The 21,026-nt window shown below is 41.7% G+C and overlaps 1 protein-coding gene across 3 annotated transcripts in view; it reads left to right on the top strand.

The window, feature by feature from the left end:
• ANTXR2 (ANTXR cell adhesion molecule 2) overlaps window positions 1-21,026 on the top strand; it is a 123,087-nt gene that overhangs the window by 35,076 nt on the left and 66,985 nt on the right. For all 3 annotated transcript variants that reach the window (XM_072861276.1, XM_072861277.1, XM_072861275.1), the window contains exon 10: window positions 4,009-4,078. In XM_072861276.1, the coding sequence (XP_072717377.1) occupies window positions 4,009-4,078 (70 nt within the window). The remainder of the gene's footprint in view (window positions 1-4,008; window positions 4,079-21,026) is intronic.

Here is a 21,026-nt window from a genome sequence, read left to right as displayed (position 1 = left end):
GCCAAGTCAGAACAGTTGGTACTATTTTGTCCCTGTATTTTGACATGGTTCATCAGCTCAGTGACCCAAGCAGCATTCTCTTCCAGGAGTGGGTCTCACTGCAACCAGATCCCTAGCTCGACTCTAGTTTCTTGACCTGTGGAAAGGAATTCTGTTTCAGACAGAGTGACCATGGCATCTTTTATAGGCACTTTCCCTGTAGCTTTATCTGTGGGGTTTGGGTTTTTTTTATTTTTTATTATTAGTACTCACCATTGGCCAGATGTTACAATCCTTAGTTATTCCTTTGTCAAACTACAAGTGTCACTGGGGAAATTTTTCTGAGTGGAGTGCTGCAGAAGTTAGAAAAACTCTACAAGTAATTGGGAGGTAGTGCAGACTTTTCTTCTTGCTCTCTGAGTAAGTAAGTATGCTCATGGAGAATTTAATTTTCAGCAAAATATTCAGGACTTAGTCTTCTCTTGTTCAGTGCGTTGACTTGCAGCAGGGCAGGTGAAAAGTCATGCTGGAATTTGGATTAGTCTCCTTGTGCTGCTCTGTTCCCTGAACTGGCACAAGGTAGATGATGGTGAAAAAAATGCCGTTAATGGAAACCTCTGCCATTTTTTATACCCAGAAACTAAAGAAGATGGCTAGTATAAGTACATCCAACTTCTTGCTCTAAGCAGTATCCCTCAGAAGCAAGCCAGACTGGAAAATGACAAAAAACGGACCTGTAGGAAAAAAACCGACTCATTTTTTCCCTACCTACTGTCTGATTTTTATATTAGCCTGTCTTAAATTCCTACCCAATTGAACATGTGTTTCCAGTACATTTTCTTCCTTACTCTGGATATCATATAGACTTGAATGGCCTGCCAATCTCTCCTGCCTGTTAAATATCTAAAATAATTTGGAAGAATAACAGAATAGCACAGTAGTTCTCGATAAAAGCACCCTGTGTAAATAAATTCTGTGTGTATAAATTTCCCTTCAGTTTCAATTAAAACTGTCACTTTTGTTTCCTATTTTAAACGATGGCTTGCTTATTTAAACTTGTTGCATAAATGAGCTTCATAGAGCTAGAATTTGGATTGTGGCAAAACTACTGCTGCAGTTGTGTATTTATTATCATGGTGTACCTTTCTTACTTGGAGAAGTGGGGAAACAGACTAGTTTAGTTCCAGGTGAGTAAAATTAATTTCACACAGTCTGTTGATAGTGTTGAGACATCAGTTATGTGAATAAATAGTAAGTAGTTGGTAAATAAGTAAATAGTTGAGACATCAGTTACATGACCTGAAGATAATTAGAACTTAAATTTCAATTGAAGTGTCTGGTTTGCAAGTCATCAGGACTCCTCGGTTCTGTTCCTGCTTTGCTCCTGACTTGTTTGGTTACCATAAGCAGTCACTTCTCTACACCCCAGTCTGTCCCTTTGGGACATTAAAACAATAGCACATAGCTTCTTCATGTGAGTGTTTTGATGCTTGCATCAATATGGTTATGTTTTTAGTGGCATTCGTATCATTCAGGATCTTACGGAGTGCATTAAGGTACCAGTGGAGTTGAGGACCTACAGAATATGAGAGTTAAGGAGGGACTTAGCCATTTTCCATAAGCATCACAAATGTGAACCTCCTCTGTCCTGCTGGCAGGTACTACTATCATAGTAAAGGTTTTGGCATTGTTTAGTAGCAATGCTAGCAGCATACACCAAATCGGCTTACGGTACTTAATGATTGGTAGGTTGCGGTGCTGTTGGAATTTGGGGCTGCGCTGTGCCCAGCTATCTCAACCATAGCTCCTAGGAACTTGGACTTTAATGTGCTCCATGCTACAAGTGCGGGATGAATCCGTTGTGGAGAGTGTCCAGAGGAAGCTGGCAAGGGTGGGCGGGACTCCAGACCACAAGCCATAAGGAAGGACAGAAAAGTTCAGTTTGTTACATCTACAGGAAAGGAAGAATGGCCAAAGTAATTGTTAAGTATGGGCTGCTGCAGGGCTGAAAATAATAAGCTGGGCTCTCCCGATCCACTGAAAAGAGAACAAGAGGCAACAGGCTTCAAATTCTGCAGCAGATCTAGGCGAGGCATTAGGAGAATGGTTCTCGCTATAAACATTTCTCGGGCCTGGAACAGGTTACCTAGAAAGCAGTTTAACATCTTAGATAGGTGTCACTGAAGAATGTCTGCAGTGTGTTGCCTTCTTTAAATGACCTTTTGAAATGTTTTCTGACTCTGGTTTCTCCAATTCTCTGATCCTTCAGGCTTTTATAGCTGTACAGCATGTGTATGTCTGCTTTGCCATGGTAGAAATAACTATACTTGGACAAGATGAAGCCCCCAAATACTTGCTAGCATCTGATGTGAGAATTTCCAACTAGATCTCTGGGCTGCCTTTTTTTTTTCTTGGCTTCAGGAAAGGGTGCGCTAAAGCACATGAAGGGAGAGGAATGGCATAGAAATGTATTTATTACATGTTGCAGCATAAAAACACAATCTGCTGCATGGGGTGTTGCCAGAGGCCTGCTACCACCCACCCAGGATCTCATCTTCGGCAACGGGCAACAACAAATATTTAGGGAGTAGTACAGGAAGGAAATAGGGAAATGTCATGTGATCTTTCCCCTGATATGCAAGCTCGTTCTCTGCAGCTCTGTGCTGGGCTCCAAGCGCTTTTGTCTCAGAGGAAACCTAAAAGAGGACAGTAGAGCTAGGATGGCCAACAAAGGTCGGAAGGGTGCTTTGAGCAGTAGCGGGAAGGAGGAGATGGTCCCAAGAAAAGGAAAATTATTCCTGTGTCATTGCATTCTCCTCTACAAAAGCCTGGCATTGTCTCAGCGGAACCCTCACCATTTGAAGGCATAACGGAGGGTACTTGCATGAGGATGTACTTAAATGTTAGAGTTCCTCTTACTGATAGCCTGGGCTCCGCTTTGGGACCAGCCTCAGAGCAAACCGTTATTTTGTCAGTTCTTCTGGTTTTAAAAGATGCATTTGGCATGTTTCTCTTTCTGCATTTATAAAGAACCATTACCAAATGCTAGGAAGGAAACCTGCCAAATGTAGCTGTGGGATAGAAAAATAATCTATGAAACATACCATTAAGACAAAAACATATGGCAATGTGCTAATCCCTCTTCCCCACCTCACAACTAGCCCCAAATCTAGGCCAAGCAGTCAGTGCAGATTATAGCACATAAGAAAAGCTCATTTATGCTAACAGCTCCTCCTTCAGCTGCCCCTGAACTACTTGTGTGTCTGCCTGTTCCCTAAATGCAGGACAGAGTCAGCTCCAAGTTTATCTGGCAGATCATTTATCTGCTCTCACCCCTAAATCAGGAAATAGTCCATGCTTGCAGGAGCAGCTCCACTACAGGAGTTAACAGTCCTACAGTGGGGAAGTTTGAGAGGACGGTTCTGCACACCGGAGCAGAATTTTTCTCAGCTTACCAAATGCATGAGGTAAAAGAGCTCCCTCCTCTCCTTTTCACCACTGCAGAAAAGGGGTGTTCTACAAATACATGCTTTCTAAATGTGGGAGATCTGCAAACAACTAGAGACTGGAAGGCATGAGAAACTGGAGAAATAGACACTCCGATCACAACTGATAAAATAGTCCTTGAATGCAAAGCACAGGGTTGGAGCTAATTAGAAACAAACCCTCATTTTCCAATTATTAGGAAACCCCTAATAATGTTCTCATTCTTTGCAAAAATGGTCTCAATTCTAGGAAATTATCTCTCTGGAAGAGCACGAGCTGTCTTTAGTAAAATAAAGTAAGCGATGTAATGTGGGCTCACACTTGCATTTAAAGCCAACTCTGGGTTTGTATGTTCAAGGTGTGGCTTTAAAAAAGCAGCAGCTTTGTTCTGTAACTTGGGCCTTCCTTGCTTGCCAGTTCCAGACGTTACCAAACCAGTAACCAGCATACTGTGAGAAGGGAAGGGGCTTGATAGGACGTTCACCCATCAGCTTCTCATTTAAGCAGCACAGTATACTAAGCTCATGTGATTTCTTTTTGCAGATGAAAAACCAAAAACAGTGGAATCTGATTTTTTGCTCTGCCCTGCACCAATCCTATACAAAAGCGGCCAGTAAGTACTTGAAACAAATGTCATCCTATGTTTTGCTAGAATTGGACCCGTTATTGCTGTTGTTAATCATGAGGGGTTTTGGCTAGAGGCAATCTTTTGTTCTTTTTATGGGGGGTGGTTTGTTGTTGCATTTTTTCCCTCCCATTCTTCTGTTATTTCCCTGGTGTGTTTACCAGCTTTGTAACAGGCTTTAAATAGTCACATGTGACCAAGCCAATTTGGACAGTGCCTTAAAAATGAATCTTCAGCCAGTTTTTTAAACACTGAAAAGGTCTGGCTCGTCCTAAGTTTTATGCAGATTAGCTGTTTTAACAGGGCATAATATGCTCTCTTCTGGATAATCTTTAGGGTAATTTTTAAATAGATCACATTATCAGTGACACTTACAAGCTATTATTAAAATTATGTGTCAAGATGTGTACCACTGCTCAACATGTAATGATAAAATGAGGCACTAATTTAACAACGGCAGCAATCTCATAACAGCACTGTAGCTAAACTGCAGTTCTAGCCTTATTCTAAGTGTCACTGGCCATGGCTGCACATTACTTCTGGCCCTTTGAGAACTAACCCTTCCCTCCTCCTCTCAAATTCAGACATGCCCTAGGCTTTTAAGATCACTTCAACTTCATTGTTCAGATTTGTGAAATTCTAAGCTAATCAGAAGTCAGAAAACGGCATGTCAGATCTTGGTCCTGTAGGAGGGTGAAGGCTTTCAGGCTGTTGACTTTCTCCCTGTTTTGCAAGTAGTTCTTCTCAGAGAGTTATTTGGGATGAGGTTAATATTAATCCAGTAGCAAGCCCAGCAGTTGGTTACAGCTCTGCATTGTCATTTTTCTGTGGCATTTCTTAGCAGTTTAAGAACTAAGCATATTGCATAGATGATTTTCAGTAGTTAGTTTTCAGAGTTAAGCAACAATCAGTTGCCTCAGTTGTGCTGCAAGACTGATAGCAAAACCCCAAATACACATCTGTTTTGTGCATTAAACAGCAACCGGGAGGAGAAAAGTTGGAAAGCGGTAGAAAAAGCCCCACTTCAGTGATTACCCCCAGTGGAAGAGAGCGGAGTGAATCACTGCGGAGGAGCTGCATCGTAGCCGCTGCGGAGCAGCCAAAGCTCCCCTCTGGGGAGCAAGCGCTGGTTTATGGCAGCGCAGGGAAAACAAGCATGGAGGAGAGTTACAGGGAGAGCAGAGGAAGGGGATGAGTTTTTAACACAGTTAGGTTTTCCTGATACTCAAGTTGCCTTTTACATAGCTATGTGAAAGGCTTATCTTGTCCTACGTGTCCTATGGAGTTTGTTAGACTTATGTGCCTTCATATTAAACAGTACAGTTGCAGTGTTTTCATTTGAGCTAGGCTGCATGTGGTTGTGTGCCAATTGCACAACAAAACAGCTGGAACAAACTGCTGTCTTAGCTAAAACCAATCAGCACCATGTGCAGCTATAATAGAACTAATTTTGTCATGAAGAACCATGTAAATCCATCAGGTTAAGAACCCTTCCTCTCCATGCCAAGTATTTCAGTGGAGTTACCTTACAACAGAAGAACAGCAGCAAATTAGGCCCCCAGCATTAAGCACCCCAAGACCTGAAGCTGTAAATGCTTTTCTGCACACTGTTAGTCTAAGAGTATGTAAACAGCCTGTCCTGCCAAATGGATGCGAAATGCATGGAATATTTACATAGATTAAAGCACAGTGGAAGTTATTTGAACATGCTGCATTTCTTCTTATTCTGTGAAGAGCTTGTTTGGCCTGTGAAGCATTATTGAACTAGACAGCTCACCATATTGTAATTGCAGTGTAGATCAAGCACCTAATTACGGCACATTTCTTCTCAGCAGTGTTTGTAAGAAAGAATGCATGACCAATAAGCATGAAGTTGTACAGGTTCACAGGAGAAAATTTTTTCCAAAGTTACTATGTGAAATACACTTCCATAACCTGATATTGAAGTAGTTACAGCTTTGGCCCAGAGATAAAGAGTTTGCTATGCACAAGACTGACAGTTATGAAAGATATGTACATACTTGAACTATTGACTTTCCATTGGCACAGCTCAGACTATTGCTGGATAACTCCCAGTAATTCCTCATGTAGTGGAGCTAATATTAGTCGCTAATGTAGCAACAACCAGTCTGCTCTTTTTCTAGTGCTCTTTTTAGTGGAATTAAGAGCAACACAAGCAGACAAAGTTAGCTTTGTGACTTTCAAACCTGCAGCTTTGTTACTTGGTAAATGGGAGAGACTCACTTAACAGGTTTCATAATATTTTTCTAATTGGGGACACTTCTTGTTGACTGATGAATTTGCAGTTTTCACATGCAGAACAATAGAAACCCACGTGGAATAGATAAAATGCCAAAGTACCCAAGACGCTGGGTTGGTAAACCCCTGGGTCTCCTGGACTTACGCCATCGTGTATTTCTGCTTTCTTACCAGCTGCTGTCTGCATTTAGTTAGGAGCCTCCAAAATGCCAGCTGTGGATTTAACCAAGCATTCTTTTCAAAGCCTATTTTTTCACAGTACCATGTAGCAGATGGATGTGGTATCCTTAGGTTATGTGACAAAATGACTGTGCTGCTTGTGCCATTTAAAGTACCTTCTTGTTGTGCTGCTTCTGAAGTGCAAAATTACACAGTCTGCTTACAAAGCCAGCTTGTTTTAAAAGACCCCTGATTAGCTCACAGCTGAGAATTACTTGGGATTTCTACATGAGCAACCTATGCATTATAAAAAAGTTAGAAAGTATTGAAATAATCCAGGAATGCAAAGTACCATGTACTCTCTGCAGGAGGTAGATGGGGAGACAAACCCAAGTTGAATTGCTTTGCTTCATGTCCTCTGAGAGATCACTTATGTACTGTGAGGGCAAGTGTAACATTACAACTAGGCTGGTTTACTAAAACGACTCAGATTCTACTGCATTGACCATTTAAAAGCCTTATATTTTTAGGGTCTTGCAGAATATTTGAGAACATCAGTTGCCCTTTTTAGCTGAGGCTTGAATTTGCTGTCCTGCCACAGCTCAAGGTGATCAAACTGAATCAGAGATCTCTTTGACCTCTCCGTTACTTCAGATGTTTCTGTAGTCATTGTCCCTTGGAAAGAAAACAGAGCCCTTGTCTCTTTGAAAGACCAGTACAGAAAAAAATAGTGTATTTTTATAAGTCTTAAGTTCTTGCACTACCTTCACTTTTGTTCTCTTCATTTTGCTCTAATTTCTTTGAGTACGCATTCAGAAAATATATGTCGGCTTGACTGCACAAACAGATGGCTTCTGTTCCTCTAAGCCAGTGGTCAGATCCCCTCTGCCTTCAATGGAAAGGCTATCAGAACAATATAAGTTTCTCTTAGTTCCTGAACATTCACAGATTCTCTTTTATTTGATGAGTGGATGGCAATAATAAAAGTTTAACCTAGCACAATAATACAATATTTTACTGAAATACTTGTAGTGAATATTTACACGTCTACTACTTAACTACCTCTGCTTGAACTCTAGTTTGTCACTGGATTATTACAGTAAGAGATTTTGAATTTGCTGGTACCTACTGAAAAAATCCAATTTGATCTTGTGTAGGTACTCATCTAAGAAAAGCAAGAAAGGTTAGGTCTAAGGCTAGGCAGTGAATTATTCAAAATGAACCAACAGGCCGAGAAATTATCATTGTTCTTTAAATAGTTCAGGGAACTACAGAAGTTTATTTTTTAATGCAGCTGCAGTGTTGCTGGCCAGCTTCCACCTTTATGCATCCTGCACTTGAATTCATACAGTGTTTGCTCTAAGATTAGCTCATAAAATCAGGTGAACATTTAACCCTTAGTCCAACAAGATATATAAGCTTCTCATAACTTGAAACAAATTGACTAAGTCTATCTGAGCAGATGTACGAAAAGTTGGTTATATGTTTCAAAACACCAACAGAAGGGCAGACATCGGGTTAAGTGGGATCATGGCTTTCATTTAAGTATCACGTGGCATCCATCTCAGTTGAGTGACATTTTGACACCCTTGTGGTGAATGGCACTGGACTGTACCTATCTGAAGGGTGCCCTAGGACAGAAGTGGGCAATATCTTTCTCCCTAGGCTTGAAAGCTTGAGGAATAACAAAGCCTAAAAGGACAAATCCAAACATAAATCTGATGGCAAGTGAAACCTTGCTCACAGTTACCTTGTATTTACGATCAGATTGCATGCAGAGATGGTACAGTCTGCACTAGTGTTTTTAAATGACCTTATTTGCTCTCTATTCAAATCATGTTGGCTTCAGCTTGCATATATCCCTTCCTACATCCTGTCCAACATGAACAGCTGGTGGCACTTAAAGAACAAAGATTAAATAGGAATTATTTTTTGTGTGGTAAGGAGGAAAATTACTACACTTGTGTTCCCAAATTCTTAGTTGCCTCCAGTTTCAGAGTAGCTGACTTAAGTTTAGTCTCCAGTTCACTTGAAACAAAGCACACAACAGTGCATAAGATAAAAAAAGTCTGATGATGGCCAACAGATTAATATATTGCTAGTAGTAAGAGCTCTTGGCAACAGCACAAGTTTCGTGGTAACTTTAAATGTACTTCCCATCCAGACATTCCTAAGGAGTTACTGAGGGATAGATTAACCTCATTGAGCAAGTTGTACAAGAGTCTGAATGTAATTTGAGAATAAATAGCTCAGACTCTTACAACTGTAAGAACAAGTAAGAACTTTTGTCCTAGAAAGAAAGCATAGTGGGAAGCGATCTCTAGGACTGAGCACGTTGCTTTATGTTTCTGAGTTGAAATGCTACCTTGAGACATGCTTTTATTTGGCTATTAACCAGATTTCTCACAGGAGGAGCCTGTGTCATTCAAGTCTTTGTTCTTCCTGTTGACAACAGCTGCTTTACTTGTTTTGCACTCATTTGTGAATGGGATGGCAGCTCAAAGGGAATTTAGAAACACAAACAGCATTGAGTGGTTTGTGCCCTGTCACTTCTCAGGTCTCTGGATTTTAATATTTTTTTCTTTCTGGTTTATCACCGATTTCTTTTTGATCCTGTCTTTGCAACTCAGATACTGTCCCTTAGCCCTTTGGAATAAAAATATGAAGGAAGAAAGAAGTAACCATCTCCTTATTTTATGTAGCATCTTCAGCCTTTAAGTAACCTGTTTCAGGCACTAGCTTAACCACCTCTTGCATCCGCATGTCTTCCTCGCAAGAAGTTTCTCAACTACTCTACATAGGAAAATAAAACCTTTTTTTTGGTTCTGTTTCACTTTTAGAAAATCAATTGTTTTTTCCACAGCAGGAAGTAAGTCCCATAAGGTTTAGTGATGCTATCTGGCTGTTGATGTTTGACAGTTTGCATTACCTGCCCTCTGTCTATTTTTGTTTGAGCTAGTGCCAAAACAAGCTCCATTTCTTTTGGTTTTTTATACCATTTTTTGTAGCCTGTGATAGGCTGAATGCAGGCAAGAGTTTTCTCTCTCTGGCCAATGTTTTGGTAGTATGATCTTAATCTGTGAAGTACAGATTTAGGGCAGAACTAGCTGTTCCGCTTTTTGCTGTGGATCCCATGCAGGGCTGAGGGTTGAGGACAATGGCAATTAACCACAAGCTTCAAGTTAAAACATGGCTTTGAAAGCATCTCTCAACAGGGGCTTAAGGGAAGCCAAAGTGCTGTCTTCTGGAAGAGCTTGTAGCTCTGTGCAATTGGAGAAGTAGACTTGTGAATCCAGTGCATTTCTTCCTATGAGTTTCTGACAAATTAATGTAAAAACAGTTTAAAGTAAAACAGTACTGTGGGAGTCTATTTAAAACGCATTCATTGCAGTTCACAGGATGCACCAGGAAGTTCCTGCTCACTACTTCAGGGGCCTTGAACATTCTTTACAGCAGCTATGCGGGCAAAAACTAAAACTAGCTGAAAGCCCAGGAATTCATGCCCAGGCTGTCACTGGCACTCTAGCCTTCCGTTTCTGCCTCCCAGCCAAACAACTTCTCTATGTGAAGAGGAAGCACATGCTTCATATTTCATTCTAGGTGCTTTGAGTGAAAGATGTTTCCATGATGCTGAAATAGTGGTACTTTGAGTCTTGCTTTCCGGTTTCAGAGTGTCATTTTTATTAATACCAGCACCAGATTTAAGAGGAAGAGCATGGACACATGAAAGCAAACAGATACAGTGAGGATGAATGGATTGTGGGCTCCATCCTGCAAATTACCTCATTTCATTTCTAGACAGCTACTCTCATTCGAAAGCAGCTGAAAGGTGTTCTACAACATGGTTGTCACGGCAGGCTTCTAACAAAGCATCCTAACTATTCCCCCCCCTGCCCCGACTAGCCCAAAGATAGAGCATATAATGCCTTGACTGCATCCACTGCTTCTTGTGACATGAACTGAGGAGCCAGAAACTTACAAATTACTTTTGAATTCCATCTCTTGGGGAACAAGAGCATGTTACATTGGCCAGCAATGTTTGAGTTCATTATGCAGGCAGAATGCCATGCAAGTGCTTGCGTCTTCAGGGCTATGTGCAATATATGCAGAAGCAGTGAAGCCATCCTTTTTCAAGTTTGACTTGACTATACTAAGAAAAAATTTTTCCACTGTGAAGTCCCTTTCCTTCTCCAACACCCGTAGGTCCTTAAACAAGCCTCCCTGCTTCCTCCCATGTGCTAGTATACTTGCAGTATTGAGGCACATAGTTAAGGCAATTACCTGGAGCACTGCAGTTTTCATTAGTACACGGTGATCAGATTTCATAAATCTATTTCCTACTGCAGCTCCTTCATGGGATTTTTACTTTTGCCCCTCCTTTTTCCTGTGGTTGATAATGGCTCTAAAGAAGTAAAAGCAGTGTTAAAGAAGTGATGCTTTGTAAGGTGACTGATGTTTGGTATGTTTGCCTAATTAACTTCTGGCTAATAATTCTAACCCATTAAGTAGCTAGTTAGTACATGTTTCGAATAAACACATCTGGTCCTGCAATGAGCCCAGGTTCTGCCTGCCTGTGGGTGACAGATGTGATGGTAGTTTCCCCAGTGCTCTCTTTTAAATAATTAACAGCACACTGGTGAAGTAGCCTTAGACAGACAGCCTCAAAGCCAGCTGTATAGTCTCAGAGCTGTGTCTGTGGACATGTGCCTCATCTCGTTAGTCTGCTCCAGCAGACTACATTCCCTCTGCTTTGGTATTTCAAAAGCTACGTGTAGTTCTAAAAACCACCCTTTTAAATAACTTTGGACTCTTGGCTTCTGGTCTGAAAGGCAGCAGGAGAAGAAGGAAGAACATGTCAGGCTATCCAAGGGGCAAATAGTTTTGAATTCACCAGCCTTGCAGATCCATCTCTCTTAACAAACAAAGGGCATTTCAAAGAGTCCCGCCCTGCCGTTTCATTACTTGGAGTTGCTGGGCTAGGTTCAGCCTTCTCTTGAAGGAAATGTCATCTTGTGGTAGCCTACTTCTTTATGTGGTCAATAACTTCCTAGGCTGGAACAGCTGGTAATTCTTATCAGTCTCAACAGTGAGAAAAGCCAAGATTAGTTACATGCAGAAGAGATCATTCCTTCCAACTCAGCTGTCATTTCATTTTCCAGATTTTGGCTTTTTGTGGTGGGGCTGTTTAAAGGTATTTTTTCCCCAGATGGAGGGAGGAATTATGTCAATAAATTAAATAAACAGCAGGGTATTTTACAAGAGGCTACTTGACACAAAAGTTACTTCTTAGAAACGAGACTCGAGTTCTTGCTTACCGAAGGGCAAGGTAAGATTTATTCCTACCTCTGAGGGTCTGTGAACCCTGATCATTCTGTGCCTATACCATAATGGTTAACACGCAGCTGTCATTAGTTCTAGGGATACGGGCTCAGTCTGTGACCTTTGTTTTGTAAGGCATCAACAATAGCACAGCTGCCCCTGTGTAGTTGAGATCTCAAACCTGCAATTTGGCAAGAGGAACAGAACAAATTGGATAAATATACATAAACACATTGTGAAGGAAGGGAAAACAGAACAGAATGAACCAGAGCATCATCCTACAACTTGTTTGATAGGGATGATTTAAGTAGGCATATGGTATAGTTAAATGTGCTTTCAAAAACATTGGCCCGATTCTTCTAGCAAATATGAAATAAATATCTAAATAGAAAGAGAGCTGATACAGTATCATTAGTTCTCTCAAAGGAGGCATATGAATGCCTTTGGAAATGTGTGTGAGTGGGGGCTGGGCGTGAATGATAAGCAGATTTACATTCCCACACAAAAAGTGTCATTAACTTATTGTTAAGATTACACAGTTGTACTTCCTTCTAACACTGCAAGCATTAGAAAAACAAGCAGGCAATAAGCTAACGTTTAGACCTAACCCAGCACCAATTTTCACATCTTATTAGCTCAGTGTTGGCAAAACAGACCACCGCAGCCACTGTAATACCTCTCACACACAGAGTTCCCTTCCAACAGTCACACTGCCTACCATGCGCATATTTAAGAACTGAAAAATCACTGCTGTGCTCATCCTACGTTGCGACCTTTCAATGATGTGTTATTTAGTAACTCAGTGACAATTGTAAGTTAGAACTAGCTTTTGTCTTTCTGCATTCCTTTTACCAGATGGAAAGAAAATACAAAGTAGATAAGCTAAGAAACTCTGAATGCATTATTACAAAATAAGTCTAAACCTATATTTAAATGATGCTCTTCACAAGTCACACCAAGTTTATCTCCCACCTAAGCTGCATGCAAATACTCAGATATACAAAGCCATGGGATTTCCAGAGCACGTAGATACACATAAGGGATGACCTGTTTATTCAGACAAGCCCATAACTTGGACAAATTCATTGATTTGAGTAGCACATTCGTTTGTCTGCCTTAAGGAGTATTGAGAAAAGTTGTGGGTAGCTTAATGGAGTTTTCTGGTGACATGGAAGTGAGTAGCCGAAAATCAGAGGAAAAACATAATTACTGTCATTTCCTATGGCTGTGGCTGGAATTACTGTTACTGTTTTTATTTTGTCACTTCTTCCTCCTTGGCTGAGAAAGGTAAAATTTTGGGAAACATGTTGCAAGTGCAGAGAACAACTGCCAATGATGGGAAGGTGCATGCAAGCTGCAGGTATGACCTGTCTATCTTTCAGAGTCATTTAAGAAGGGATTACCATTTCATGGGGTGTGTTGAGCATTTTTTGTTCTCTTTCCAACTAACAAGTTACATTTACCTTCTTTTTGTGGTATTGTTAACTAAATAGCCTTATCACAACCTTTGTGACAATTAAAGCAAGACTTTAATTTGCCCACAGAACTGAATTACTCATTAATGCAAGGGGCAATGCATGTGATGAGTAGGCACTTGAAAGTTAGGCAACTTGTTTAACTATTCAAGTGTGGGTTTAGGGACCCATTTTCAAAGTCTTGTTCCCAGTTTATAAACCACATTGCAACTACATATTGTCAAAGAACACCTTGTCCAGAGAAAAGGGGAGCAAATAAATTAGGATTCAATAGGATTTCTCAGTTAAGAGGTAGCTCGTTGACTAAGATACTTCACATTCCAGATAATACCAGTCATTACTATAAAAAGGCAAAAGCACAATAAACCCACATGACTAGTTACCTCTCAGTAACCCGTTGTACAGCTGTACCCGAGGAAGCGCTCGATGAAGGAGGACAGGCAGTCCACTGTTGCAAAAGGAGGTACCAGCCATCAGGACAAACACTGGGCTTCCTTTGGTTTGTCAGCCTTTCTGTCTCCCCGGCACAGAGCAGCTGAGCAGCTCTCTAACACAGGAGATGCAACCATAGCCAACACCAAAAAAAAAAAAAAAAAAAAGGAAGCAAGTAGTGCTTGCCCCCCTTTGACTTCCTGCTGCCCTTGGCAGCCGCATGAGTTCCTTGAGCTCACAAATTGGTGGGATGCCATCTCCAAATCAGGTTGTTTTCACCTGTTGTTCTCATTCCGGAGCCTCTGTGCTCAGGTGACTGGAATATTTCTCCATCATAGGTGTGCTCATGGCTAATTAGGCCCATTGATTTGATATTAACATTATCCTTCAACGTAAACTACCATTCTTCCCCAATAGCACTGGGTAAAGAGAGTTGATGTGAATCAGATCCTCTCCCACCTGGGCTTATTCCTTTCTTTGCAAAGTCACTGAGACTTAATATTTATTTTCAGCACCAGCACTTAAGCGCTTTTTTTTCTATTCAAGCATTTTGTTCCAACAAAAATAAAAAGAGTATGGTTACCAATGACTGGTTACTCACATGGTACAAGCTCCCCCCTCCAAAATAGCTAGAGAAATAAACTCAGGTAGGGGGAAACCAGAAATATGGCTGGATTAGGCTTAATGTCTGTTCTATAAATATTAACTTCTGAAAATATTTTAGAAATACATTTAGTTTGACACAATTAGATTATAATGGGAACTATTCACAGATGGAAACATCCTCAATGAATTGTATAGGCTAACTGGCTCCTAAGACATATGGATCTGATGTTAAGATCAGTAGTAATTTCTAATGCAGTCCTTCACGTTCCTCAATAGGGCACACAGTGTTCCCAGAGCATTAAGAAAGAGTGCGTGAGCAGAACTAAGTGCTTAATATTATGCAGTGGACATAGTATCCTGAGCTGAATTAATAGACTAATTTAACATAATAATGACATTTCATACCCTGTTACTGCAGGTTCCCATGATTCCATGAGATCAGAGCTAATTCATTGCTGCCTTCCAGTTCTTTCAAATTCACAAGCACTTCCCAGCAGTGGAACACCTAGGTATCTCTGCACTTCCGTCCGTTTCCTGTGGAAGGCCAAACCCAGATAGGCAGTATACTGCCCTCTCTGCTGAGAAAGCTAGATAGTTCTGGGGTAACAAGAGGGGATCCTAAGAGAACTCTACTTTGAATTTTTGTCAGTGCTAAGCTACACCAAGAAAGGGGTCGGGGCGGGGGGAAGAGTTTGTACTAATTCTTTACCAAAACACCATAATGATTTGCAAAGAGTGCAGGTCTTGCTATCCTTAGGAAAATAATAATATTCCTTTCTATGCCTGTGTGGTTGGTGGGAGGAAAACAACTCTGACCATTTATCGTAACTGGAGATTGTGAACTAACTGTCCTCAGTACCATTCCCATCGATTCGAGTAAACTGTTTCCTATGCTTCCCAGGCATAGATGAGCCTTGGCACAGTGGAACTGCACCGAACATTTGGCAGGCAAGGTTTGTAACCCTGCTCCAAGGGAACTTGCTGTGTCCCTATGCAGCTGGGGCTTTTAGGAAGCCCCTAGGAAGAGCAACAAAGCCAGAAGCATGGACTTGAAATACCTTCCTCTGTGGCTTGGTGTTGCCTCGTCCTGCTGCAGGGATGTATCCCTCGATGCAGAGAGTCAGATTTGTGGTCCTGGAGCGTTTGTTAACTGAGAGCAGGGGAAAGGATACTCTGTGCTTTGGTGAGGATGTGTGGGTGAATATTAGTTGTATCCCCAGCAGATAATGGCCAACGATTTCAAACTCAAGTTGGTCAAATGAAACCCCTGTGTCCATACAGTGAGAGTGGAGCTGACCCCACTGAGACACCATCACCTGTTGCTCAGATGGGTGTCTCCCCTACCCTATAGCTGAGCATTAGTAGTCTCCCTGTGTCTGCCACTACCTCTGCTTTTCAACCTTCAGGCAGAAAATGCGGGGTGGCGTGACAGAGGCTGCATCACCTGGCACTAAAAATGTCAGTCTCTCCCTCCTGAGGTGAGGTCGGTATCGTTTGGCAGTTGAGCTTTTTCTTCAAACTCTAAAACACGAAGTACTTGCACTGAACGAGACCTTGTATTTGCTCTAGCTGTCAACGGTGCTGAATATTTCTCTGTTAAAAACCTGAACGTGCCATTGTCAGTCATAGTGTTGCAGTTTCCTCGTCCTTCAGGTGACCATCAAAATAAAGTATGGTCACGGCGGCACCCCTTTGTGCTGCCAGACTTGTGTAGGGGATGGTAAATTACAAGGGGGTAAAGTGATAGGCATGCAAAAAATTATACTTACATCGGTAGTTCCACCAAACCCTTCTCCCACCGCTGTTACTGATTTTCCAGTGTGTGATGTCGGTATACATATATATGTATGCAAACACACACACAGATGCTTATGTATGTATAGATATATTTAGAACACATAGACACACACACACTTACTATTGGCTTGCCAATATTAACTGTGGAATAAAGCTATATATTAATTCATGGAGGTGAGTTTTTTAAGGGAAAGCACCCTTTTAAATACATAGACCTATTTTTTTCTTTCCTACTATGTACAGCATTTTAGCTATTTTAATGCTGGCACTTGATTCTAAAATACCTTTATCACCATAATTTTAATAACTTTTTGAGCAGTTGCCAGTTTAATTTTCAGTGTGTGAAAATTGGAGGTAAATTATTTATTACTTCCAGCAAATGTCTTTCACAATTTTATTTAATTTTTTCATCTTTTTTAATGGGTCATAAAATGTCAGTCTTTTACTGGATACTCATAAAGTAAGGAGCAAATGAATACTTTGCAAATAGGTTTCTGTGGATTGAAATGTCAGCTGTATTTCACAGGGTATGAAATTCTTTAGACCAGAGCTGTAGTGACATATGGCAGTGGGCCACGTTCCTCTTCTGTAACAATAAAACAGCAGTGGACATAAAGGAAAGAAAGAATTGCAATCGTTGGGTCTTCTCAAGTTACATTTTTTGGTAAATTATTTATTAGAACGGCCAGTGGGCCATGACTGATGCAGTTTAAAGTTGCAAGAGTCTTGTGGTTAACTTTGGTCATAAAGAAGAACATTTTTAAAAAGCTCTTCTCAGACTAAGTTTACCAGGATTGATTCCCATCCAAAAAGTGATACTTCACAGGCAAAATATAGGAAAATCCCTTCCACACTGAGCAAGGGCTATGATCTGTAAAAAAACCCTACAGTTTTTCCTCTTGCAATGCTTTAAAAGTATGGACCACTGGAAAATTGCACATTAGACCTGTGGTACATGAAAAGCAATAGAGTTTGTATCGGCACAGCATGTAAATTACACATGCTTATTAGCTCAAGTTTGCCATCTCTTTGATTCCACTTGACTCAAGTGCTGTGTCAGAAGCGATCAGAAGACAGGACTGAGCATCCTGGCTGAGAGCCTTAAAAAGATGCTGGATTTGGGCAGTGCTGTGTTTTTGAGGAACAGTGTGAAGGGCTGCACTTGCCTTTCCCTGCAGGCTTGTTCCCGCAGCCGTGCTTTTCAAGCTAGACATAGAGAAGCTGGTTGACTCCTTGTGTTCTTGGGTATAACGGCAAGAAGGCCTGGGTATTTGTGCACGGCATGAGTGGGCCTCGATTAGTAGAACCTCTGATTGTTATCCTCAGGGTCTGCTGCCTCTTCCCGTGTGCACAGATGTAAGATCCACACCGTGACCGACACAGAATGTGTCGCACAGCAGCGGTGAGGTTTTAGCTGGGCATTGCAGGATGTCTTCCTGGGTTGCTACAGCAACGTCAACATTTACACTTCCTGATTCTCTGTGGGTTTTATTCGGGGTGACCTGAGGAGATACTCTGTTCTGCAGCAGCTTTCAAGAGCTCAGCACTTGGTTTTGTTCTGTGCTGGTACGAAGCCAGTATCAATCTAACCTTTCCTTGCAAAAATAGGGTTGTGTCAAAAGGTCTGTTTTACTTCAGGGACAGTCTGCCCTCGTTTGCGTAGCTGTGCTGCTTGGGTGTGACCAGATTCACAGTGAATCGAGCACAGTGGGGGTTCAAACGTGAGCCTCACATGCCAGCATGGTCTTTCTTTTGGTGCTAGAGTGGGACATGACACCTTCTCTGCTCTTGTCTCGCTCTCCCTACATACCTCAGCAGAAGGAGAGGCAATTTTCCTTGAGTCTTTAGAGAGCAACTAAGGTACTATGGGTGTAGTCATGTAAATCACATAAGTAATTGCTGGGAGATCTGGCCGTACAGACGTATAAAACCAGGCATTTAGTGCCTGTGGAGACATTTTTGAGGCGTTTCTGATCACCTCCACCAGGGAGACTGAAGGCATGGTCTTACGACCAGCTGGCCAAAACCTGTGCTGCTCCTTCCCTCGTGAGCTAAGCCTGTCATGAAAAATCACTGCAGTCTCATAACCCGTTAAATTGTATTCCTCCAGTCTACAGAAAAATGTATCAGCAGGGGCCAGAAGATTTAGAAATGTTATCTGGTGACATAGCCTGGCTCAGCTCTTAGCTGATTTAAGCTTTACTGAAGGAACCTGACACTCACAAAATACTGACAATCACCAGTGGGAAACGAAGGTGCTCAAAAAATAGAATCACTGCTGAATGTCATTTTATTTTCAAAATATTTGCAGTTTATGCAGAGTGCTGAGCTAAAAGCCTCACACATGTGGACAGTTACTAGTAAACGCTAGATGTATTTACGTATACATCTTTCGCTTGGATGTTTGTGAATGAGTGAGTAGAAGAAATAGGGGACCTAGTTTTTGGAACTCCAAATTTGAATGAATAGTGTTTATATGAATCGGAAGTACACATAGCCCATCAAACAGGTGGATGCTAAAGAAATGAAAAAAACCCCTGCATTTCTTATACCCTACAGACATGACAATTTCAGGAAAGAAGTGAGTTTGTATGTTGACAGGTTCATCCTTTTGAAGATGAGATAATTATCCGTATGAGTTCACTCTGTGGCTTCTAGAACTGAGCGAGTATGATCAACTCCTATGGAAAATCTCAAATGGCTCATCCCTGCAGCTGTGTATCAGAATGGAAGTTGATAGGGAAACTGCTTGTTCCTACTGCATTGTATCTGCCCTGATAGCTGATGTGTTCAGTGAGCCTGGTGCTTGGGATGTTTGTCAGACTGTCTGACAGCTGAAGGTTGGGGGAATGCAAAGGTCGAGAGTAGCGAGGTGGCACATGGCACCAGGGACTCGAAACCTGCTCTTACACAGTCCATGGGAGTCAGTGAGCTGTGGGCCCAGTTCTCATTTAGACACGTGTTATCGGTGCCCTTTTCTGGGGCCTTCTGTATTTCCAGAACGGCGTACAGAGGCGTTGCTGTGAATGAGGATGAGAGCTGTAGACCTCACTGGCAGTGGCGTTCAGTCCTAGAGGGTGACAGGAGCTTGCTCAGTGGCACCTCCTAAAAATGCGGGTAAGCTCCCCATTTTAGTAACTGTCTGTAATAACTGGCCTTCGTAACTGGCCTGAGCAGACTTTGCAGTACGCTTCTGTTCAGTAAATGGCAAGTTTCTTCCTGGGTGTTTTTGCTGGACTGAGATTTTTTGTGCCGCTTTTGAGGATCTGTTTCCACCAACTCACGCACTCTAATAGGAATTGTTTATTTGTCGTTTACCTGGTGCCTATGTGTGGCTGTGTTCTGAAGCTGAGAAAAAGAGCTTAAAATGCCGGAGTTGTGTCCCGGTGACCCTGCCCACTCAGCGCACCACCCCTCTGGGACTCGGGCAAGTCACATAAGAGAATAGAAGACAGACATACCTACTCACTGTTTTCCTCCTAAATCCCAGGTAAAATGTTTAGATAAGTGAATGGAGCTGGAACGCAGCTCTCAGGCCTGTACAGCACATCAGCTGAGCAAACGTCTTTTGGTGGGGCTGGAATTTAAAGCTGCCTTTTCTAGTAGAGGACAGCAGTGGTAATGTTACTATTTCTCAGCCCATCGGAGAGTCCCTGTTTGAGTGGAGCTTGTCAGTGGACATAAACAGAGGCCAGCTCTATGTTGCAAACAGTAAGGTGTAAACACAGGCATTAGTCCACTTAGAAATCTTAGCTATTATACAAAATTTTTCATACAACCTAGTGAGTTCAAGGAAATTTCAAGATCCACAAGATACTGGGCAACGATGCTTTTCTTTAGCATGGGTTAAGATGTTCTTCTGGAGTGTTTTATCCAAATGTCTTTCAGGTTCCTGTTTTGCTCAATGTACTAGCAAAGACCGTCTAAAAAAATAGCTTCATTTCTCAATAGCTAAATTTCACAAACCTTGCATGTTTCAGCTAAGACACATCAAGCCCACAGTGGCAAACAGCATTAAGTGTGGTAGCTACAGAACACTGCTAGAAAAAGACTAATACAGATGTTCCACACGAAAGCGAGAGAGAGTCCCTATAAATTTAAGAAAATGATACGTATCGCAGCAGGAGTATGTAGTTTGCTGCATGACACAAGGAAGGTAGAAGAAAAAAGGGTGACTTTTGCTTCAAGCTTTAATGCGTAAGAGCGTAACGGAGTGAGAAGTTTAACAGGATCGACTGTTAAGTCTTGAAAGCCGGACTTTTTCTAGGGAAGCCAAGAAAGCCCGACACCTCAGTCACAGTCCCAGGAATTCCTAAGATACACTGTCTCTCTCGTACTGAAACAGTTAGTGTGAAATGCAGTATTTTAGTGAGTCAGAATATCCACCTTCAGGATAAGCCATGATGCGCACCTAGATTTTTGCGGACAAACCTGTCAGGGTGGGGGGGCAGCCTGGAGGTTGTGAGTGTAGGAAGCATTGCTGCAAAAGAAGTCATTTGTTTCCAAAAGATCTAAGGGATATGTGGAAGCCCACTTTTATGAAGATCTCTATGAAATAATTGATATTATCATTTTAGTGGACTTAGCAGTTTTTTTGTGTAGGCTTTCTTCTACAGGAGAATGAAATTAAACATGAGTCGCAGTTAGAGGTACTGCTAGCATAGTGAGAACATGCCTCAACAGAACTTTACTTCTGAAAGTTTCTGAAGTCTTCTGAAGTTTCAAATGTGTTTTGTGTCCTAGTTGCTCAGCTGAAAAACATGTGAGCCTGAGTAGATGACATTTCAGCTAGTGCCAGCAACGGTAGTCAGCCACCGATGCATCTTCCTTTTCAACCACGTAGGTTTGGGACTGGTGGTAGCATGTCGCACGAATCAACAAACTGCCAG

The sequence above is a fragment of the Ciconia boyciana genome, chromosome 5 (assembly GCF_034638445.1).
Source record: "Ciconia boyciana chromosome 5, ASM3463844v1, whole genome shotgun sequence".
NCBI lineage: Eukaryota > Metazoa > Chordata > Aves > Ciconiiformes > Ciconiidae > Ciconia > Ciconia boyciana.
This window is presented reverse-complemented; position numbering and strand designations above follow the sequence as displayed.